The 23,754-nt window shown below is 34.3% G+C and overlaps 4 protein-coding genes across 5 annotated transcripts; 2 read left to right on the forward strand and 2 right to left on the reverse strand.

Annotated features, from left to right (window-relative positions):
- Positions 1-299: 299 nt before the first annotated feature.
- Positions 300-2,428, reverse strand: LOC108227809 (cinnamoyl-CoA reductase 1). Its single transcript, XM_017403161.2, has 5 exons — positions 2,211-2,428; positions 1,969-2,123; positions 1,646-1,831; positions 1,184-1,536; positions 300-650 (listed from the first exon to the last, which is right to left on the reverse strand). Exons 1-5 carry the CDS (start codon positions 2,329-2,331, stop codon positions 449-451), a joined length of 1,017 nt encoding a protein of 338 aa, XP_017258650.1. The 5' UTR covers positions 2,332-2,428; the 3' UTR covers positions 300-448.
- Positions 2,429-4,581: 2,153 nt separating this feature from the next.
- On the reverse strand, positions 4,582-13,684 carry LOC108224280 (sister chromatid cohesion protein PDS5 homolog D). Of its 2 annotated transcripts, none has more exons than XM_017398811.2 (12): positions 13,198-13,684; positions 12,168-12,371; positions 11,882-12,063; positions 11,357-11,489; positions 11,107-11,274; positions 9,649-10,143; positions 8,692-8,768; positions 6,594-6,645; positions 6,200-6,265; positions 6,035-6,063; positions 5,407-5,478; positions 4,582-5,296 (listed from the first exon to the last, which is right to left on the reverse strand). In XM_017398811.2, exons 1-12 carry the CDS (start codon positions 13,312-13,314, stop codon positions 4,795-4,797), a joined length of 2,097 nt encoding a protein of 698 aa, XP_017254300.1. In that variant the 5' UTR covers positions 13,315-13,684; the 3' UTR covers positions 4,582-4,794. The 2 variants fall into 2 exon arrangements, with proteins under 2 accessions (XP_017254300.1, XP_017254299.1); XM_017398810.2 differs by having other exon boundaries at positions 5,407-5,490; positions 13,198-13,459.
- Positions 13,685-16,433: 2,749 nt separating this feature from the next.
- Positions 16,434-19,587, forward strand: LOC108224643 (stromal cell-derived factor 2-like protein). The gene is made up of 6 exons (XM_017399324.2): positions 16,434-16,819; positions 17,384-17,524; positions 17,670-17,810; positions 18,886-18,935; positions 19,034-19,163; positions 19,268-19,587. The coding sequence occupies exons 1-6, from the start codon at positions 16,706-16,708 to the stop codon at positions 19,349-19,351; spliced, it is 660 nt and encodes a 219-aa protein (XP_017254813.1). The 5' UTR covers positions 16,434-16,705; the 3' UTR covers positions 19,352-19,587.
- A 914-nt stretch (positions 19,588-20,501) lies between these two features.
- LOC108224880 (probable CCR4-associated factor 1 homolog 6) lies at positions 20,502-21,999 on the forward strand. The gene is made up of 2 exons (XM_017399622.2): positions 20,502-20,831; positions 20,937-21,999. The coding sequence occupies exon 2, from the start codon at positions 21,041-21,043 to the stop codon at positions 21,860-21,862; it is 822 nt and encodes a 273-aa protein (XP_017255111.1). The 5' UTR covers positions 20,502-20,831; positions 20,937-21,040; the 3' UTR covers positions 21,863-21,999.
- Positions 22,000-23,754: the final 1,755 nt, after the last annotated feature.

Raw genomic sequence — 23,754 nt, forward strand, 5'->3', positions numbered from 1 at the left:
ATTTTACTTTCTGGATGAACGTTAAGAATTTCTTTTTATTATTATTACAACTGTTAAAAATTATTTATGAACTTGGAGTTTCAAAAATATATTCTAGTCTGAACAGAAATTCTTTCTCCCGCATAAATCCCACATATGCTCAATGTGTTTATTTAACAAAGAGCTATTAACTAAAAAACCCAATTAACTTGTCATTTTTTTGCCAAAAAACTTACAAATCTTTTTTTCACCAATAACCCTAATAAACTTTACTAAATCAAAGATAAGTTACTCAGACAAAAATCAAAATAGACTACAACTACAAAGATCAAGCAGAAAAGGTGGATATCAATATTAATTTGATTACTTACAAAACCAGATTATTGTTAATACAATAATCATAATTATTGTAATACAATAATTATAGCAATAGTAATTTGGTGATAGACACGATGCAATTATTTATACATCAAGAAGACTGGATTCGAAGATTTGGATCAGTTACAATATCATCTGCCTGCTTAGGGACTGGAAGGTGGCCTTTCTCTTGCAGACTCTTCACAGTATCATATAAGCATTGCTTTACTGGTGTAAACTCAAGCCCTAAACTTTTAAGTTTTTGATTTGAAAAGTTTAAAGGTTTTGCTCTCGGATTAACCTCGTCAGAACACCTGCATCATTACACAAAGCATATGGATCAAAACGAGAACACACACATTAATACGAAATCATAAAGAAACTAGCATTATATGTTAGACATATAGGTAGTGATTATGCACCGGTTTCGAATTTCAAGTCGTGTTCGTCTTTCTAATCATATTAATGTCGAATTTCCTTAAAATTTAAAAAATCTGATAAAAATTGTAACTTAACATGGAAAACCTAAGGGCCACATAATCACAGTATGTGAACGACCAAATAACAAAATGAGGTAGTTGGGTCAACAGGATAGGATGAGACCAAGCACTGACAACAACTTGTGATTAGGTAAGATTTATTCCTGACCATCGATACAAAGGAGTACAATAATACTTGGTCGTAGACCTAACAATAAAATTTCATTTCCTCCCTTTACTAAACACGTCAAGTTTACTCCATCTAACAAGTCAAAAGTTGGCAAGTCTACTTTCCTTGTTCTTTATTTTTTTAGTTTCTGTTCTATTATACCTAAAAATGAAGCCGGCAGATTGACATATTAACTTACTTGGTAGGAATAGGATATTCCGGGAAGAATTTGGCCAGGATTTCCACGACTTCACCGCGGTGAAGAGAACTCTCAGCACAGAGATAGCGGCCGGAAGCAGAGAGATTCTCGAAGAGGAGAATGTGTGCCGAGGCCACGTCCCTGACGTCCACATAGGCCTGGACCGAGTTGACATAAGTCTTGGCCGAGCCTGTAAGGTACTTGAGGATATGAACGATGCTAGCATTTACAGTGGGCTGCAGCAATGGACCAAGCACCAAAACTGGACTGATCGCCACCATGTCGACTCCTCTCTGTTTTGCTTCCTCCCATGCAGCCTGTTCTGCCACTGCTTTTCCGTAGCAATACCAGTTCTGCATATCAGAGTTTTATTTTAGAAGCGGACTAAACCTACCAGTATGTCTCACTCGAAAATAGGGTCCAAACAGAGTTATACCAACCAAACATAATTTGAGAATTCACCTTGGTGGCTTTGCAGAACTCAAGATCACTCCAGCAATCTTCATCAATGACCTCATCAGGACCTCTGCTAGGGTCCATGTAAACTGCACCAATCGACGAAGTGAAGACCACTCGCCTGACTTTTGTTTCCGCGGCTGCAACAATCACATTTTTGGTCCCAATTACAGCCGGTTCCACCATTTGTTCCTTCATAAACAATTTCACCACCATTATTAGGCCAAATCAAAATCAGTAGCTTTAAAATTAGTATCGCTCAAGTTAAAACAAAGCAAATAATCAAATTCAATAGAATTAAACCAATGAAGTCATTATCACAAACATACAGGATCATCAGTAACAGGCGAAGCAGAGTGAAAAACACCATCACAACCACTAATAGCATTGCGCAAACTCTCATAATCAAGAAGATCAGCTTTACATAACGTCAACCTATCCTTAGCTCCTTCCAGCTCTAGTAAGTGAGCATTCTTCGGATCATCTGATCAAAATTCCAATTAATAAGTGTACTTATAAAATTAAATAAAATTAAGTTCATTCAAGCATACAGAGAGTACATATACATTACCTGGATTTCTCACCGTCCCCTTAACGCTATAACCTTTCTCCAGTAGTAATTTTACCATCCATGACGCGATGAAGCCACCAGCTCCGGTGACACACACAGTTTGGCCGGCAACTGATGGCATGATCAGTCAAATTCTGATGAGCTTAAAGGAAACAAGTTGATGCAAAAAATAAATTGATTTGGTTCTTATTGGAAACTTAGACAAGTTACATTGTGCTGGCTCATATTTATAAGGAAAATATATAAATATTTAAATAATCTTTCACTATCTCACCAACCGTGGGTAAGGATGGTAAGTGTTAAACTAAAGCTAGAAACAAAACAAAATTGTTTATTTAAGTTTTCTTGTTAATTATATTTGGAGTTCAAGTCCTTTGCTTTTGTAGTTGAATCTTGGCAATTTATAATCTCCTCCTGACATGTACTTGCCTTTTTTAGGATAAGAACTTACTTGTTTGTTAGACAAATTTAATATTCACTTTCTTGTTTGTTAGGCCTAATTTAATGTTGAGGAATGCAAGTTAAAATATTAAGTATATTATAAGATACTCAAGTTATAGTAAAAATGAATAATTTAAGATAAACACGCCTTGAAACGTGATAATAAAAATAGACTTTTATTAGAATCAACATGAGATTTGTTAAGATTCGGCGCAAAATTCATACGTATAATTGAAGATGAAATTTTGATCACTCATGTCTTCTTATAAATTATCATAACCATTCAAACATCAACTAATGTTAAATAATTAATGAAATTTATCTTTTTTAGATTTTAGTATTAAATTATTTATATTTGATGCGCATTCTTACTGTGAGGTTTGTTGGTAACTTGGTATGATTTGTACTATGATGTTGTTCCTCTGGAGTTCTGCTTCTTTTCTTTACTTGTTGTATGTCAATCAAATTCGATGGACTTACCTACAACGCTAATAACATTATTTTGTCCTGAACAATTTATAAAGAGGGCTTCTGAGGCACAAGATAAAATGATAATATTATTGTCATGCATTTTTTAAGGTAATTCAAAGAATTCAAAAAAAAAAAAAAGCCGTCTATCATCTTATTTAATTCAATTGTCATTAATTGAACTGAATACTTAAAATCCTCAAATCATAAACAGGAAACATTTTATCTTGACTCTTGATGTATTTGTGTCGTGAGTTTAATGTGAAATCAGTATAGTTGACATAATGTTGTAAATTTAATTTTTGAAAAATATTTATCAATAAATTTTTCTGTTTGAATGAAATAGTTTAAAAAAATCAAACTGGAAACGAGTAAGAATTGAAATCATATTTTGAGATGATAGAAATAATTCATGTTTTCCACTTTAGTCATTTTGAATTAACAAAGTCAGACAACTTAAACACTAGACAGAAGTAATATAGATTAAAAAAACAAAAATAATATATATAGTAAAAGTCCTTTAGTTAATGAACCAACAAACTAAAGCCTCAAGGTGTGTCATAAAATTTAATTACTCATCTATCATGATAACTGATATATCAATATATATGTGTGTGTATCGTATATTTTGAAATATGAAAAACATGTTTAATAATAATTTGTGCAACTTAAATAAATATTATTGAATTTATATACATTAGCATGTATTGTAAATATTAATATTAGTATGTCTACTATATTTGTTAACCAAAAATGATTAATGTGAAAGCTGATTGAAGGGAGGATGTCACATGTCACGTCGTAGTAGGTTGGGTGGATATCACATGATCCCACCGTTACCTGCCAGGCAAGTAGTATATATATACTTCTCTCATATTTTAATTATTATTATTACAATAAGTTCACAAAGTAATCGTCGGGGTCAAATAATATAGAATTAATCCTATTCATTGTCTCTTTGTTCATAGATTGTCTTTTGGTTAACAATATTCCCAATGATAATTGTAAAACTTCTGAGCCTAAAGAGAACGATTCTACGGTCTAACCAATCCATACACCGCGATCTGCTTTAGTACTATTATATTTTATTTTCTATACTAACCTCAAACTTTAATTTCAATTCAGAGTATTTTTTATTTCATCAAATGAACCCTAAACAAGTTGTCTGAACAACTCGCAGATTATGAAAAATCATCAAGAGACCACTTTAGAAGGTGAAATTTGATTCAAATGTAGTCAATCACTTCCAGTATAATTACTATTCAATTATTCATTTTGTTACAAGTCAATCTTTTGGAATCTATAGCATTTTCTAATTATTTAGCTCATAACTGAATAAGCACAATTTGTGACAGCCAAATATCATCTTCCAGCAATCACTTTATACTAGATTTGATGCAACCACACATACGCATTTCGCATAACGCAAGGGGGTTAAGATCCAGCACCAGACACCCACAACTGGGGCAAAAAAGTTACCTAGCAGTATAAACATTTCATAATTGAGACAAAGTTAAACAGAACTTACAGTACTTGACGTTTAACAGATCTTACACCACTTGGTGCACGTTTCGGTACCTCACTGCAATCGCATTGCAGAACTGTAAGTCAAGTTTAGACACTTCAACATGCTCGCTTACAAAACTTGCTCATTATATATTTAAACTGATCTATGTTATGGAGTGAGTCCTTCGCCACTCACTAATCGTCGTCTCTTTTTGACAACGCCAGAATCGCTTCCTTCTGCATTACCTGTATCTGGCAATATTCCCATCACCATTTCTTCGCTTAGTTTTGTAGGAGGTGATTTATCTTTCACTGTCAGAGGAGTATGGATTATACTCTCGCCACCAACTTCTACAAAAGTGTGAGGCTTAGGCTTTGCAATAATCATCTGCGTTGTGATCTCTTTCTCGCTATTAAGCTTGTGTTTGTCATCCTTTGTGTTGGGATTTACAGTAATGCTGTTTGTTGCCATATCAGCAATGCGGAGGACATTAGCCTTGGAAACATCTTCTCTGCTAGAAGATTTTTGCTTGTCATCTTTCAGTGTAGGATCTACTTTACTAACATCATCCTTGGTTACATCAGCAATGCGAACAGCTTCAGGTGCAAAATCATCAACAGAACTGCCAGATTTCGGAGCTTCAGTGTTGGATTTGTCGGCAACTCTAGGCCTGTCAGCAAAACAATAGAATTTAATATGGAGTTAAGTGGACCAAATGATAGATGATAAATTGATAAAGTTCGCCCCTCAATTAGGCTGTTTTATAGAGAAACAACAGACCCTTTTGCTGAAGAGATGATGCCTGGTTTTCCCAAAGATGCTGACTTTGTTTTTGCCTTCTTCTTCAGGGATCTGTTAAGACAGCTAACAAATTCATCATGCCAAAAAGAATGTATAGTTAAAAAAAATGTACAGCACAGTACAACCAATGAGATGGTGATGTTGACTTTCAAAACAAGTTTCATTCACATAGAAAAGATGCATCAGATAATTGATTACAAGTAGTATAGCTGAAAATGAAAGTATACTGAAGGGTAGACAACTAGAGGATACAACGAGCACTTATAATCGGTATTTACTTGCAGTGTCAGGCAAAGAAAATCAACAGGAGACACAAGTATTATCATAGTATCTTGTAACTGGAGTACAAATATGGTTTTACTTCTCGGAAATAGATCAGACAATAAAACCATGAAAGCAATATATCTGATGGAAGTTGGAACAATCATGCCAAGACACATAGGGGACGTGTATATGGGACTGAAATTCAACCAGGAAGATTAGCAAAAATAATTATGAGACATATACACACAATATTACTGGTGAGTGGTGATGGTTCGAACTTATCCTAATAATACATCATATGACACAAGTACTAGAGGACAAGATACTTTGCTTAGAGACTTACTTATGAGATGCAGCAGGAGCATGTTCTTCCTGTCAGTAAGTGTAAGAAACACATTAATGTACAGAGCATGATATTCATATAATAGAATCAAGTCAGACAAATAAATTCTTTTAAGCAAATACAATGGAGTAATAAATCAGGTATAGAGTTGATAATAGAACGTACCTCCAGCAGTTCCCACCGCTCATTACTCAAATTCAATGTTTCTTCGTCACCATCTGCGTATAATACCTGCAGCAGAATAGACAACCAAATATAATACAGTAAGAACATCTAGCAATGCTGAATTATCCGGGTGGGATAGATCGGGTATGTTTGGTTTATCTAAAGATAGTGCAGCGATTTTAATGAGAAATTCTCATGTATACTCTAAAAGTGTGTATATTGAAATCAGAACAAGACAATGACAAGATTAGCACCATTAAGAAACTGTAAACACAAAATATCTTAAGCGACAAAAAAAGGCAAGAAGCAGACCTTGCTAGTACGGATCAATAATTTATCTATTTATTAAAAAGAAATCTTAAAATAATCAGAAAGAACTTATAGTTTCATTCACCTTGTGCATCTGTGTTAAGGAGTCGAAAGAAGCAACAGCACCTTCATAAAACCTGCAAAACATTTATATAAAACTAAATCCGAGAAAATAACATTAATTTGTTTTAATCTAAAACTTAAAGGCGACAGCAACATACAATTGTGCGTATGTGATCTAATGTGTACATCTGAAAGTAACAAATAAGTTTGGAAGTATCAGAAGGGGGATAAAAAAAGTACATTCACAATACACAATTATAGAGATCGAGAGGCACACGTATGCTACCTGATATGAGCACACCCTAGTCACGTCTATGAATAGCCTACCAAAAGGCTACCTAGTCTAGGTTTTATAGTAAGATCTTCTTGCCTATATAGAAGTGGCAACAGCTTGCATCTAGACAAACAAAGCAACCTAAGAAATTGAATTGGATACTGCCAAATGCATTTAGTTGAAATTCAAACTAGGGATCATTGGTTCCTTAAAAATTACACCAAGAGTGCCAACTGCCAAGTGTCATTTTGTCAAGATCTGTGTGGCAGTGGTATTATAGTAGGCCACCAAGCAGGGGCGGATCTAGGATTAATTTTTTAGGGGGGCACCAAGCACATTTTCGAAAAAACCTGTTTATTTTCAAATTTTGTGGGGACACTTCTATAATTTTGTAAAATTAGAATGGTGTAAACATGTCAAAAAGAAATTTAGGGGGGACACGTGTCCCTCCGTGCCTCTTACTAGGTCTGCTCCTGCCGCCAAGGGCAGTTTAGTCTATTCAGAGTTGGTTACTAGTTCAGTCTATAGATACCAGTACCAAATGTATTTTTGGAGGATGATTTGAATGTGAAGAAAATGGAATATTTTCCACCAATCTTTATCTTTCTAGTTTGTTTGTCACTTCCTCTCTAAAACTAACTTTCTGTGCAAGTTAAACTATTTCTCTCAACTTTTCTCTATCTCTCTGAGTCAATCGCTCAAGTTTTCTGTTTTCTATTTCTACAATTCTGGCCTAATCTCTCTTGTTTCTCACTGTTTCTGTAAATCTACCTGTTATCTTACTCTAAAACTACTTTTTTTTGTCAGTTTACTCTGAAACTATTAGAAAAAAAACAAAAGATTCATAAAACAGAAAACTCAAAAAGTCAGTTACAGACACATCTGATCGGCTGGCAACTACTCCATCCAACATATTTCTAAAAATACAAGAGTTCACAAGTCATTCAGATTAAAGTACTTAAGCCTATATATATAATTATATATATATATATATATATATATATATATATGACACTGACGAATAGTGTAGACACGCAACCCTTCTGACATATACCAGGAGTTAACATAAGGGCAAGGCAGCCATTCAAGCAGTAAAGGATAAAATGGCTATTGAAAATAGCAACAAGGGGTAACCTAGTCAATGGACAAAGGGAAAGGATTAAGTTAAAGAATGAGGTAGCACTGGGGAAGGGATTATCCAGATATTTTGTGTGTGTTTATTTTCTTCTTGTGGGAGAGAGCTGCCTCTTGAAAGCAACCTTGTAATCCATTTACCTTAAATATTACATCGAGTATAGTAGAGATCAGAACATGTACTTGCTACTTAATGACTAAAGTGATCTATCAATTGTATTGTTCAGTTCTTTACAGACACTCAAACAAACACATAAATAAATGTCATTATAATATGTTTGAAATGATTGGTCTAAGGTGCTCCACAAACAGAGTCATAAGATCAGGAACGTAGACTCAAATAATTAGAAGATTATGCATATGTAGCATCATGGCGAGATCAAATATACACACAGGTCTTGCAAATATCTTTGCAAAACTGACTTGATGGATGTTGATTACTGATTGGTGAATTCAGCTTCACGTCCACTAGATGTCACTTAAGCACATAGCAGCTTTAATTTATACTTCAGCTAGCAAAAGAATTTCAAATTAAAAAGGCTTATAGTATGGTAACTATGTAAGGTTAAGATTTCATCAGCTAGCCTATTCCTCCAAGAAATAAAGATGTCACCATGATGATGTATACAGCTAAGTGAACTTAAGAATTATAAGAAAAACACGAACAATATATTACAAATACAGGAAAGCAGTCATATCCACTAGAACTCACATTTGATCCAATGGCCACCAAACCTTTACTCTGCGACCAACCAATTTCTCATTGATACCATGTGGAATTCTTGAATCCTGAATAGAAGCATAATCATATATATAGCCAGGAAATCAATGAATTAACAATCAACAAGACTCCAAATAATTACTACATACGATCAAGCAATGATCAAAGAACTTTATATAGATGTTACGAAGACTTCGAGCCTAAATAACCACCAAGTTCAGACATCAAATAGTCCCTGGTCTCAGAAGTTGAGGACCACTAGCAGATAAAAACTTTAGTTGCAACTTGCAAGGTATAAATCCAGATACGTCAGGTCAGTTCTTATATCCAAAACGAGTGCTACTATTACAGAAATGGCGTAAGTAAAGTTACAGTTCCACTATCAAATATCAAAAAGGTAAAATGTTGTGCTCATTGCATGCACTAGATTATATTTCTTATTTTCAGGGACAGAGGACTCTCACACTTCAAGTTGCATCTCACAAGCGCTGTAGCTGACAAAAAGATCTACTATCCATGTGCTGAACAAAACCAGTTTTCATGTTGATTTTTTTCCCGAAGGTGGAAGATAAGTATATAAATTCGTCAAAACACAAAAATTTCAGGCTAACCAAATTTCAAAAGTAAAAATGATATCGAGTTGCAAGATCTACTATATAAACCCACAAAACGATTGCTTTTGGCATTACATTTAGTATGTAATGCTTAAAAATAGAGTCCATAAGGATTTTAGTTTTAAGATGCATACATATATGCGTGGTGGAGGGGGGGGGGGGGGGGGGGTTATTATTAAGATTCATCATATAACCTGCAGATTCAATAATTGTTAGAGATTCAATTCAATCATCAGGTTGAAGGGCTAAATTTGTTTAAATTTGGACAAATATTTTTACGTGTGTGCTTGTGTATAAAACTGCAGTAAGTATTTGCTGCCCGCAAAGATTTTACCTTCTCGATGTATTCTCCTGAATCATCAGATTCCTTCTTAACGACTATATTACCGGGAGAGTGATTTGTTTTGGCATTAGTCTTAGCAGCAGTTTCCTGACAATGATTAAGTACTCTAAATTTTTTGTTGCGCCGAAGCTTTGTAGGCTGGCTTCCATCAGTATGGGCATGCTGGGAACCAGGTCCTTTGTAAGATTCTCTTCTCTCACCAGACATAGAATTCTGACATCCAACTTTTGGTTTTTGCAGAGAACCAGGTTTTCTTCCCCTTTTCTTTGGAGGATTTACTGTTTTTGCTTGCAGTGTTCCTGTTGCATCTGAATTTTCAGGCTGCAAATGCCTTCCAGCTTCTGTAATATTCAGTTGCTTGACCGGATGATGGTTATCTAATGCTTTCAAAGTAGCCGTTCCCCTCACAATTCCATTAGTCCTTTCTTGACGAAGGCCTTCAGTCATATCAATCCCTGATTGTAATATAGCAGATGGAGTGGCCACCTGATTGAATGAAATTTTCTATTAGAGTCACTGTAGAAATATCAATTAATATAAGGAACAAACATATAAATTAAGCTTTAACTTTGCTATATTATAACAGCCTTGTTTCCAGCCATGATGACATAAGCGCTATTGGGTGAAGTTACTTCTAGTTACTTTCCTTTCTAAGACTAAGTCTCTGACTCTTACATGAGATCTTATCTTGTATTCTCTATAAGTTGATGAACTGTGAACAAGCCGCATTGAGATTGATTGGTGTGAGGGAAAACTTATTACCGAATTAGAATCCCTGTAGGCGCGGCTCATGAAGCGAAGCAACTCTCTCTAAGAACTCTGAGAAAATAGCCCTGGGAAAATTCATAGGTTCGATTCCTAAGATCAATTTAAAAACGTATCTTCGAAGGTTTTCCATTATCATTTCTAATCTAGGCCCATGAGAACCTTATAAAGGGGACAAGGAATTTCCGATTCACATAGCAAGCTTAAGCCAATGGATCATGCTTAATATCCAGGACTATATTGGATAGATCACAACAAAGTCGTAAACAAACAATTCTTTTTCATTCATAATTAGTTAACTATAATTATTGAATATCACATTCTCTTCTTACTGTTTTCCAACTTCTTGTTAGGATATGTGGGCAAGTATAATTAACCCCAAAATCATTTTATCAAACATGTTGGGATGTAGGAATTGGTTCCAAGGTGCTGTATCACACTGCACCCTTCCAGTCTATAGTACATACTAATCATGTTGAGGCCTGTGGGAGGATACAGAATGTAATATAGGTTTGATTTTCACCATCTGCCATTTTACAAAAGAAAATGCATTTTTTCATAACACTACTTCAAAATGTGTGACAAGTACTCATACTATTAAAAATGAAAAGGTTTATATGTGTGCACATTCTTCAGCTACTGTTCTGAATACAAATATATGAAGATAGGTGAGGAGAAACAAACCTCAAGTTCATCTCCAGGAGAGTTCTCACATATGGAAGCTACTACATCAGAAAAATCATTAATATTCAGGTTCCTTGATCTGATCACCTTTGGGAGGCAATGCTGGAGTTCAACAGCACAGTTCCTTAAAACCTTCTCTCCCAACTTCCAAGAGCGGGAAAAGACACTCTAAAGGAATGGATGTTAAACGAAATGAAATATATAAAGAGTACACAAGCATATGCAAAAAACATAAGGAAAGTACAATAACCTGATCCGCTTTCTTCTTAGTGACGCTAGTAAGAAGAATACTTAGAAGCTCTTCTGGAATTTCTTCACTTTCTTCTATGGTCAAGGTCATGATGTATTCCATTTGTCTAAAGACAACAGGGAGGGGGATGTACCTTGTGATTAAACAACACAAATTTAGTTCTATGATTTCACATCACAATTTCTTTTACATATAACATCAAAACACATTTAAATATCCACGTACTAGTAAAATAATATAAATTATTCAAACTCATACTAGCAAAATACACACACACACACACACATAAGGGTCTCTTGAACCAATCCTTAAAATAGAACCTTAGAACCACTAAGGTTCTGCTGCAGAACCCTAAATTTTAAATAGATTTTTAGGATCCACGTACTAGTGTAGGTCGACTGATGGTAACTCAGATTCAACTCTTTGCCACAGCTAAAGCTACTTTGCAAATTTTTACAGTTCTGCATTTTATAATGTAAGCAGTACAATACTATAGCATACTTTCATAAAGTACTATGTGATTACCTAATGATCCTCAGGAATAGATTGAACATGTCAGCAATTAATTGATCACATTCAAGGTCCAGCATCAACAAGCATGCCCTGACTTTTGAAAGAGTCTCAAGAATATGAAGTGCCTTATTATAACCGCGACTAGCTTCGCTAGACAACATTCCAAGTGCCGTTACAGTCAGTCGAAAAATTTCCTGCACATCATTTAGGTAAAAAAGAAGAGCACCGTGCAAGATTTGTTAAGACATCAACTTATAAATTAAAATGTAAAAGTAGAAAATTTTAATATTTTAACAACCTTCATTTGAACATCATCATAAGGTGCGTCTGGCGCAGTTATTCTTGTAAGCTCACTCATGCAAGATGCAACGGAAACTTTCACATCAATATCAGAATGCTTCAGTAACTGATCAGAAATGAGTGCCTTCATTGAGGGGTATAGTGCATCTTGCATGGATCTAGATGGTGCCTGTTCAACCTTGGATAAAAGACCATCTACTTGCTGGAAACATGAATAAAGGCCATGTTACTAGAACCGCACTTGAAGACAATTTCAAGGTCTACTTCGAGAGCAGAAAGTACATGGTAAACAACTTTGCGAGAAACCAAAACTATATCTATTTCATGATTAAGTCATACATTGAAATAGTTATTATAAAAGCAGGATTGTGACATGAAAGATCAATCAAACCGTAAGGTTACAGGGTTTCGTCATTTTGCGGACTTATATCTAAATGCCTATCCCAGGAAATAAGATTCCCGCTATATTGTTTCATACACAGATTGCTCCAACAAAGGCACGAAAGTGATGCAACTTGTGAGCAAGCTAGCCATTTCACATTCAGCTCGAAAACCCCAACTAACATAATCAATGCAATGTATTTAAGTACGTATTCAGTAACCAGCGAAAATGTGACGCCACCTAAAACTTGACTAACAGAAACTTATCAGAACGTCGAGCTCCCTCACATGAGAAATAAGCAAATTAATCACAGTTTTCATCACTCAAAACATTATCAAATTTAATGAATAAAACAGTAAGCAATCATCAAATAAGATACGATGCATAAACAAACAAGCGCCGCAAATCTTTACCAGTAAACGACACCCCGGACCATATTTCATCCAAAACAGGCAAAAGATCAGAAACCCATAAATATTCAATACTTCCACAATCATACACATCCAAAATCATATGCAGTGGATACTAAATCGAAAATACATAAATATTAAGTACTTCTACACTTATACATATTAAAATTCATATGCAGTAAATACTGTTAATGCCCATGAAATATGTGTGTGTAAAAGAGGGTAAATAAAATTACATCAAGACTGTTGAGGAGGTCTTGCACTGTAGCAACATCTAATGATTCCAAGCCCAGGAGCCTAATTCCAGCCTCTTTAAGCTCTCTTTCAAGCTCTAAACCTGAACAAGAAGACATCTTCTTTTTTCTCAATAACCCTTTTCGTTTTTCTCAAAATCAAGCATCAAAACCCTAAGAAACTATATTTTATATGTATATATCACAACCCAAATGCTGATAAACATAAATAATAAAATGGGTTGCAAAATTGAGTGTGATTTGTGATGTGGGTATCTAGAAAATCCTATACTAACAAAAGGGGTGATGAAATAAGCGTTATGAATGAGGTGTCTCTTTTATTTTGGGATGAACATGAACATTTGTGACGCCAAAACAAAAAAAAACTCCCTTTTACAAAAAATTTTGTGTGATTATTTGCGCATAATCACTGCTTTTGTGCTCTGTGCAAACCCTTGTGAGTTGTGTCCTTTGTGCTTCTTTTCTTGTTACTGGCAGGGGTTGTTACACTAACATTTAAAAAAGAATCGAGGAAATCTTTGTAATTGGTTTTGCAAAAATGAAAGTTTGTGTATTTTTAAATATTATCAATTTTTTTATTATAGATCAAATATATAAAACATATTTTGATATATGCTGATCAGATTTATAGTTATTTGTTAAACATTTTATTTTGACTAGGTTTATTGGATTTTTAAATTAATATATGAGTTTTAAATCTGACAATACAAATTTATTAATTAAAAGTAGTTGGAAGATATTATAAATAAAAATTATAAATATTACATAAAAAATGCAATGATAATCGGATATTCACATCTCTGTCGCTCGTCCAAATCTCTCAATGTAATGATAATCGGATATTTCACATCTTGTCGCTTGTCCAAATCTCTCATTATTAGCTATATTACACAACCTTCAGATATTCTTAAGAGTATTTTACTTCACATATTATGATACTAAAATGGTATATTCTACTTATAATAATAAAAATATATTATCTTTATAATATAACAATCAACCTATAAAGATTTTTGGAATACAGTATAAGCAATTGATTGGGAGAAAGAGCGTCAGATCCCAGAAAACACATAGTTAATGCCCAAAATAATATAATTGGGAAAAATGACCCCAAATAACAGTTGTTAACCCTGGATAATCTAGCATTTTCAGTTTCGGAACAAAAAACTGTCATATAGCGTTTTGCTGTTTTAACCCCAACAAAACGCTGCACGAAATAGCATTATGTTTTTTAACCCACCCAGAATGCTACTTTAAACTCTAATAGAAAGTTACATGAAATAACGATATGTTCTTTTAACCTTAACAAACACTAGATGATGTAGCGTGTTTGGTAAATATCCAAAACGTAAGATGTCATAGCGTTAATAAATGTTACTCGGGACTATATTTTCGGATCGTGATATTCAAGGCATTAATAATATATGTTGTGATAGTAGAGCCAACGGCCTAACACCTTCAATATGGTCCTATTCCACAACAAATAAAAATTGGGAAAATAGATTTTTTTTGCCACCCAACTTATTATTTATTTAAAAACCTACCACTGAATTATAATTTTTTCCTTTTTTGTCACCAATGTTAGGTTCGGATTTTTTTTATCACTAAAATTAGGTTCGGTTCTGATTATTAACACCATGTTATTCTTTTTAGCATTAATAAAATATAGTGTTAGTATACAATATTATGGTGATTTGATATGTGTCTATATCTTTATATGTATTACTACATATGTGTCTTAAATAGTTTATCTTGGAGGACGAAAGTTGGACACGCATTTTGAGACTCCTAAAAAATTTAGTTGATCTTTTTTTCTGATATGTGTCTATATCTTTATATGTATTACCACATATTTTATTTTTTTCAGAATAAAATTTAACGTTGATTTTTTTTCTTTCAAATAAAAACATTTGAATTTTTGAAACTAAATTTTTTAGGAGCCTCAAAATGCGTGTCCAACTCTCTTCCTCCAAGGTAAACTACCTATGACACATATACAGTAATACATATAAAGATATAGACACATATCAGATCACCATAATATTATAGACTGTTCACTATATTTTATTAATGCTAAAAAGAATAATATAGTGTTAATAATCAAAACCGAACCTAACTTTAGTGATAAAAAAAATCCGAACCTAACATTAGTGACAAAAAAGGAAAAAATTATAATTCAGTGGTAGGTTTCTAAATAAATAATAAGTTGGGTGGCAAAAAAATCTATTTTCCCATAAAAATTAGAAATCATTAATTATAGCAATTATATTTAGTGATTATTCAGTTTTTCTAATTAAATCGATAAATACATACAAACACACACAACTATTCGTATATGTATAGTATCTTAGTCTAGTACAAACACTCTTGTTCTACAAACTAAAAACCAAGCTGAAATATCGCTAAATACTAAAATAAATATCACTAATTTACATAATAGCCCCATATCTACCTTCATCTCACCAACTGCGCCTCCGCCACCATGCCACCCCCTCCCCTCCATGTCCACCTCCATTATCTACATCACCACCGAATCCTCTTGCCATTTATGTTCCCTATTATTACTGTAATATTAAATTTAAATTCTTTTAACAAGAAATTATGATATATATGATCAACACTCTTCTAAAATATTATAAGTCGCAAATAAATAAATTTTGGATAAATCGATACTGTTGATTGAATAATAATTTATGATGATACTGACGTGGATAATTAATACTCCCTCTGTCCCATTTTATATGACCCTTGTTCCTTTTTGAGACGTCCCAAAAAAAATGAACCTATCATACTTACTATTTTTGAACACTACTTTACACTATTACACCCACTACTTTCTTCCACTATCTCCATTATATAATAATATAAACACTATTACACCCACTACTTTCCTCCCCTATCTCAAATCTATTATTGAATATTGATAAGTCTCACTATTTTACACACTTTTCAACTAAACTTACTACCTTTTTCTTAATCTCTCTGAAAGTCAAACCAGCTCATTCATTTTGGGACGGAGGGAGTAATATCATTACAAAATCAAATAATTGTATTCATTCATAAAATTTTTTACCCGGTTTATTAATTTACACTTTATAGTGGTTTCACTCTTCTTTTTAAAAACTCTTCTCCACATAAGCAGCATAACACGGACCCTCTGTCCACGCGGCACAAACCGATTCGCAAAGAGCTGACAATGTACGTGGAGTTGTCAATACGAGAAGAACACAAAACCTTAAAAAAAACATATAACAAGTCAGTCTTCTCGTGAAACTGAAACTGATTCTACACGCTCTGTTCGTTCCCCACATTCTCACCGGAATCTTCAGCCGTGGCTTCTTCTTCCGGCCCGAACCACACCAATCTCTCCCGGAGAAAAACCCACCCTCCATCAAACAAACCCACCTCACCTCCCGACCCGACCCGGATTGTTCATACATCAGATCTGCCGTTCTATCTAAAAACCTGGTTTATATACGCTTTATACATAATGGCATTCACTTGTTTTGGGGTTGCTATATTTCTTTTTCTTTTTCTCGATTCTGATTTCAGTTTTAATTCCTCTCCTGTCTACGCATCAGCAGCTGCTTCTGAAGGAGTTGAGGTATACTCGTTAAACTAATATATAATCTCGATAAATTAATAAAATTTGTTTAATGTATATTGCTGTATGTTTTGTTAGCTGCCCAAGTTGGTTAATATAGTTGATACATTGTTTTCGATTTTTGTTTTTGTTAATTAGGAGATCAGTATTGGGTTTCTTGACTCTAGAGTCTAGAGGCTTTTTGTAGATGTTGTTGAGCTTTATAAAGTGCTTGTATGATGTCAATGTTTGATCTCGGTGTACTGCTTAGGGAAGGTTTCAATTTCGGGTTTTAGGCTCGTTAATTCATGTTGCTCTGGAATTTATCGAAATTTGTTACAAGAGAATGTTTGAAGAGCAAAATACGAAGAAAGGAGTAATTTTAGGTTGTCTGAGATATAATTTTTGTTTGTGTCATACACTCATACTCGGATTTTTCTTTTGTGTTTAATGATGTTGGGTTTATGTCCTGCTGGAGTTGCCACCCTATGTAGTTATGTAGGTTCTAAAATATGCACGATGCCATTATATGTCTGATGGTGTTATTTTGCATTATTATGATTTTGTCAATTTGAATGATTGTAGGTCACCTACGGGTCTGTGATCAAGCTGATGCACGAGAAAACGAAATTTCGGTTGCACTCACATGACGTGCCATATGGTTCTGGCAGTGGACAACAGTCAGTTACTGGTTTCCCAAATGTTGACGATTCTAACAGCTACTGGGTATGTCTTTTTACAACTGACACTTGCTTTATAACGGGTTAAACTATAGAATCATGTCTCTGACAGTTGTTTAAAGCTTTTGCTGAGATCGAGTTGTTCTTTTCCTTGACGTGTTTCATTAATTTTCTTTCTTTTTGTTCCTCAGATTGTGAGGCCTATTCCTGACACCAATGAAAAACAAGGAAACACAATTAAAAGTGGAACAATTATCAGGCTGCAGCATATGAGGACCCGAAGATGGCTTCACAGCCATTTACATGCATCCCCTATAACCGGAAATATGGAGGTTAGTGAATTGGACTGCTATTATCATTACTACTATAATTTGAGCCCTATAAGATACCCATGTAGTTTTTCTGTGCTTTATCTACATGGTTTCACACAAGGATCTGCTAGATGATTTTTGATCAGTAATCTTTGAGTATTATATATGCTGCCATGTTGATATCATTTTGTTGAAGACTTTAGTCACTTTATGAAATGTCGTTGCTAGCAATTGCTCTTGTACAGTACTAGTTTGGTTGATTCTCTTCAAGATTGGCACATGAATCAGGAAAAAGAGTTTAAATGTTTACCAATGACTAAAATTCATTTGGTTCTTTTTATGTTTCATTCTTGTATCTGTGTATGCCCAGTTAGGACGTAGTTTTTATTTAGCATCATTAGTTAGACAGTCCCCTCATGCAAAGTTTATGCTCCATGTTGGAGCTTCTCAGCTTCAATGAGCAGTTGTATCAGTTATTCAGTTTCTAGACCTAAATCATCACTCTTGTTTAAGCTGATCCTAGTGTGTTTTCCTCAGAATTTGTAATTAATTAAAAATTAGAACAGAATGATTTCGTAGTGCTGATATGTCTTATGTTATCATTGTCACAATCAAGATAGAGCAAGGTAATTAAGGCTTTGCTGCAACTTGTGGACCTGTAGGATCAAATAAAAATATATCGCCTGCTGCGTTATCCATATGAACTTAATTTCAGTTAAATATTGTACAAATGTATATATAAAATGAAGAATCTCTTGTTTACCACGTATAAGTAATCAATCAGATGTTGCGGTGTGTGTGGTATCGATGCTGCTTTGAGTGTGCTTGGACGCCATATCTTAAGTTATCTATATAACAAAAATGATCTGTTGCCATAATATGTTTGGTGAGAGAAATGTCTTTTTTCTTGCTAATTTGGAAGAGAAATGTTGGTAGATAGTATTTAGGTTTTCGCAGTTAGGAGCTTGCAGAAAGTTGCAGTGTGCTTTTTGGCTGGTGGGGAAGTGGGAACTAGCAGTGTTTTTATTGAGAATATTGTCATTCTTATTATAATCTGTTCGATTCCATATTAAATTTGAACTTCATCGAAGTGCAGGTGAGTTGCTTTGGAGATGATGGAAACTCGGACACCGGGGATTATTGGAAGTATGCATACATTAGAATTTTTTTATAGTGTTGTGTTGGCAAATCTTTGTGACTGCCTTTACTGATAGATTTTCTTTCATGCCAAAATAATTGTCTAGACTTGAAATTGAGGGAAGTGGAAAAACTTGGAGGCAAGATCAGAAGATCAGACTTTTTCATGTGGACACTCAAGGCTATCTACACAGTCATGACAAAAAGTTCAGCCGGACTGCAGGCGGTCAGCAAGAGGTAAGAACTTGAAATATGCAAAAACTTTGGTGCTAGTTGGGTTTTTTGAAGTCCTGGTTGACTAGAAATTGGCATCTTTACATAGAAATTTCCAACGTCTGCAGGTTTGTGGCGTTAGATTGAAGCGCCCAGATAATATTTGGTTGGCATCAGAGGGTGTATATCTCCCAGTTACTGAAAGCAAGTAATTCGAAGAAGCGTGAGTGGTAAAGCCTATCCTAGACACTGGATTTATGACCACCGGCTTAACTTCAATAACCGTTTTAGCAATTTCATATATTTGGAAATCAAGATACTGAGCTGCATATGTAAAGATTTGGTTAAACAACTGTAATACTAAAAGAAACATTTTGTAGTGTATGCTTTGTCCAAGAATTAAGGGGAAAAAAGAGAAAGAAAAGAAGTGTATCGGATCGTTTCAATCTTTTAAGTTTTGCATATTTGTTAAATGTTAATCGGACCAGGTGTTTATCATGTGGTGGATGGAGATTAGAGATGATGAAATGCCTGTTGTACATGAATCAAATCTCTAGATACAGATATGATCATGAAGAACGTAGAAAGTACAGTAAGGGTATTCATGGGTTTGTCAAACGAATTAAAAAAATTATATTTATGTTTGAGATTAGTTGAAGAAGTATAATATTTTAAAATAATTACTCTATTTATTTTATTGGATAATGGATAAAAGTATAATTCTGTCTCAAAGTAATCACGGTCATAATGCAGACAAGCACAATTTAAAATAGGAAGGGCAGTTGAAGTATTGTCACTCGTTCTCAGAGTCCACTACATAAATAACCTGATTAAACGAAGCCGTTAATGCTGCAATCGTGGTCGGCTGTAATATACTAGTTCATCACTGCACATATATACTTAAATAAAATACCTGAAAAAATCAAGACAATAAGAGTATACACAAAACAACAAAAACAAGAAGATCCAGCTAAAACAAAACATCTATTTACATATTCTGTGAGTAGGAGTAGGACAGATATAACAAAGCCAAAACATTAATAATATCTTCAACAGTAGCGGACTATAGAATATATATATAATTTTGTGTACTCTTGGGAAATTTAGTTAATAAACAATAATATTATAAATGACAGCTGAAAATAACAATAATAATCCGTCACCTATTAATTACTCTATTATCTTGTGAGTTTTCTATTGTAGCAGTCAGACACAAAAAACGAAGAAAATATTTATTATTTAAATAATACTATTATTATTATATATTCTCGCTTGATCTCTCTGGATCTCTCTCCTCTAGTTTCTCTCCAAGAGAGATGATTGTTGAATTTGGATAGTGTGTTGTTGTTTCGTTCATAAGAGGTGAACAGAAAAAGGGACCCTACCTGCTTTTATCCTCCCCCCCATTGTCCCTTTTTCTCCCCCCTTTTTTCTTCTTTTTTATATAATTCACAATCTCTGCTTCTCCATTTTTACATCTTTCTTTTTTATTTTTACAGTTCATCCTCTCTCATTTGACCCTGTTTTCATCTTTTTTACTCGCCGCCTTTAATCCCCCAAACCCTAGCTCTCCTCTATATATACCCCCCCTTCAACACATATATATTCATACATATATATGTGTTATGGTTTATTGCTCGGTGATTGCTAGCAAGAGATTCAAATATTGAATCTTTGATCAATTTATGTAAGGTAGGTTTTCTCTCTCTTGATTTTCTGATTATTTCTTGGTTGATTTTGTGATTTTCTCGGGGGTTTTGATTATTTTGTGATTTTATTGTGTTTCTTGATGTGCAGATCTGGTGGAAATCAGAGGAATTATCAAATTATTCGTTGCGGTTTTGAAATTTGTTACGAATTTTGGTAAAGTTCTCTGCTTTCCGTTAATTTGTTGAGTTTATATGAAAGAAATGTCGCTGTTGCCGAAAAACAATGATTTGATTGAAATTCGTGAGGTGTGGAATGATAATTTAGAGGAGGAGTTTGCTTTGATTCGTGATGTTGTTGATGAGTTTCCGTATATTGCAATGGATACCGAATTCCCTGGAATTGTTCTTCGTCCCGTTGGTAATTTTAAGAATAGTAACGATTATCATTACCAGACTTTAAAGGATAACGTGGATATGTTGAAAGTTATTCAGTTAGGGCTCACGTTCTCCGATGAGGAGGGAAATCTCCCGAAATGTGGTAGCGATAAGTATTATGTGTGGCAGTTCAATTTTCGTGACTTCAATGTTAATGAGGATGTTTTTGCCCATGATTCGATTGAGTTGTTGCGCCAGAGTGGGATTGATTTCAAGAAGAACAATGAAAAGGGTATAGATGCAAAAAGATTTGGCGAGCTTTTGATGTCTTCCGGGATTGTTTTGAATGATAATGTTTGTTGGGTTACATTTCACAGTGGTTATGATTTTGGCTATTTGCTTAAGATCTTGACTTGCCAGAATTTGCCTGATACTCAAGCTGGATTCTTCTCGCTGATTAATATGTACTTCCCCACGATTTATGATATTAAGCATTTGATGAAGTTCTGCAACAGTTTACACGGTGGATTGAATAAGCTTGCCGAACTGTTGGAAGTAGAGAGAGTTGGTATTTCTCACCAGGCGGGTTCAGATAGTTTGCTCACGTCTTGCACATTCAGGAAGTTGAAGGAGAACTTTTTTAGTGGGTCATTGGAGAAATACGCTGGTGTGTTGTATGGTCTAGGTGTTGAGAATTGACAAAAGATCAGAAAAATTGAAGTATATGAAAAAAAGTATAGTTGTTTGTTGAGTTACATGTGTGTCCATGATGGCATTACATTTTGTGTACACTTGTTGAAAAAAGTAATGTTTAATTTATAATTTTTCTCTCGCTATGATTTTTTTCTTCACCACTTCTGCGTTCATGGTTTAAATTTTGAAATATGTTGTCCAAATTTGCCTTAGGTACTAATTTTGTGCTGTTAATTTATACTAGCTCACAATTTGAACTTTGAATACAGTTTTGTTCCTTAATTGGATTATTGGTTTTTATTTGGCATGGAGGTTTAGATGGAATGTTTTTATTATCAGCTACATTACTACATAAGCTACTTGTGGTAGAGGAATCCTTTCTCAAGATGATTGAAGCTGCCTGTGCTGGTGAAATACATATGTTCTGACAGAGGTACACTATTTTCTTATCTGTTTGCTAAAAGTATGTTCCACAGCTTCTTGTCTTTCAGGTATGGGTTATCTTTTCCGGTTCTGTTTAGATAGATGCTTACATATGTCAACAGGATTTATGTTTCCATGATTTATAATATGAAGCCCTTAATGTCCATGAAAAATTCCTGCCAGATTGAAAAAGTTTGCTAGATTATTGGATTTAGAAGAGAGCAGGTGTCTATTACCAAATGTGTTCACTGTTTTGATTATTTTTCATGCCTTGTTAAAGAGGGAGAATCACTGTAGTGGGTCACTAAGATAGTACTCCAGAGTCCAGTCTGTTGTGTCACTGTTTGTAAAATTGAATGAGTGTCAATGATGACATTAGATTATTTTTTTTGCATACTTAGAATTTATTACCCCCCCTCCATCCCTCCCATTTTCTTTACACCTTCCTTTTCGGGATGTTCCTCTCAATTCTTTACATTTCAAAATTTTCTAGAAGTAGTAAATTTTTATAATGTAAATACTAACTCCATCCACAACTTTCATCCACCTTTTCCAATCTATCAGTTACATATTAATGAGTTCCACCACTTTGTATGTTTCATAATTCATAGCTTGATCCCTTATTTCTTGCATAATGTTTGTGTGAAGCTTTGATATATATGGACACTAGGGTTGGCAATTGTTTTACGAGGGTGCAGGATTTCATTGCTATATATCTCCTCCATGTATGTTTCATAGATCCCTTATTCCCTGTTTACTAATGGTTTGATACCAGTAGTTTGCTGGTTGAAAGTTTGATGTGGTTGAAAGTTTGCTTTGACCTCTACTTGCTTAGTTATCAGAAGTGTTGTACAAGCAGGGGGCACATCAGACTGACCTTGTTAAAAAATGCTAGGAATGATATATTTGGTTCAAGGCAAGGAGAATATGCAATTTAACTTTACATCAGTTTAAAATTGACCTTGACTATTTGACATCAATCAAAGAACTGGTATAGAAATAATCACATTGCCAGGCAAGGATAAGAACCAAACAACAGTTGAGGGAACCCTGTTTCCAGCTACCTGTTAGTTATTCAGAAACTAAAATAGACACCTCAGACACGTATGATCGAACTCCATTACAAGCTTGAGCTCCCATCAATATTAATGCCCCTCATATTACACTTGTCGAATGTTCTTGCATTCTGACTACATAGCCTCCACAGCCTCTTCTGGTACACCCTTACACCCATTTAAAAATTCATTCTATAGGCAATTAATTATCAAGTTTTCGTCAATTATTATTGCCTCATTATTGGTTTGTTATTTAGCATGGAGGCAATTAGATGGAATGTTTTTTTTTAATTAGCCAAATAAACTACTTGTGGTTGCGGATATCTTTTTTAAGATGATTTAAGCTGCTTGCGCTTGTGGTTCTTACAGAGGTATACATTCTTATCTTATGTTATTACCGATGGCATTCACTTGTTTTGG

This window comes from Daucus carota, chromosome 6, assembly GCF_001625215.2.
Source record: "Daucus carota subsp. sativus chromosome 6, DH1 v3.0, whole genome shotgun sequence".
NCBI lineage: Eukaryota > Viridiplantae > Streptophyta > Magnoliopsida > Apiales > Apiaceae > Daucus > Daucus carota.

Excerpts from the sequence above, each read along its gene's own strand:
- LOC108227809 (XM_017403161.2), bottom strand. The coding sequence starts at position 2,331 with ATGCCATCAGTTGCCGGCCAAACTGTGTGTGTCACCGGAGCTGGTGGC. Across the intron at positions 1,832-1,968 it reads CGCCTGTTACTGATGATCCT|GAACAAATGGTGGAACCGGC; the intron begins GTATGTTTGTGA and ends TTGTTTATGAAG. Across the intron at positions 1,537-1,645 it reads AGTTCTGCAAAGCCACCAAG|AACTGGTATTGCTACGGAAA; the intron begins GTGAATTCTCAA and ends TCTGATATGCAG.
- LOC108224280 (XM_017398810.2), bottom strand. The coding sequence starts at position 13,314 with ATGTCTTCTTGTTCAGGTTTAGAGCTTGAAAGAGAGCTTAAAGAGGCT. Across the intron at positions 8,769-9,648 it reads CAGGAGAATACATCGAGAAG|GATTCAAGAATTCCACATGG; the intron begins GTAAAATCTTTG and ends GCTTCTATTCAG. Across the intron at positions 6,646-8,691 it reads TGGTGGCCATTGGATCAAAT|GTTTTATGAAGGTGCTGTTG; the intron begins GTGAGTTCTAGT and ends AATGTTTTGCAG.
- LOC108224643 (XM_017399324.2), top strand. The coding sequence starts at position 16,706 with ATGGCATTCACTTGTTTTGGGGTTGCTATATTTCTTTTTCTTTTTCTC. Across the intron at positions 17,811-18,885 it reads CTATAACCGGAAATATGGAG|GTGAGTTGCTTTGGAGATGA; the intron begins GTTAGTGAATTG and ends ATCGAAGTGCAG. Across the intron at positions 18,936-19,033 it reads GACACCGGGGATTATTGGAA|ACTTGAAATTGAGGGAAGTG; the intron begins GTATGCATACAT and ends ATAATTGTCTAG.
- LOC108224880 (XM_017399622.2), top strand. The coding sequence starts at position 21,041 with ATGAAAGAAATGTCGCTGTTGCCGAAAAACAATGATTTGATTGAAATT.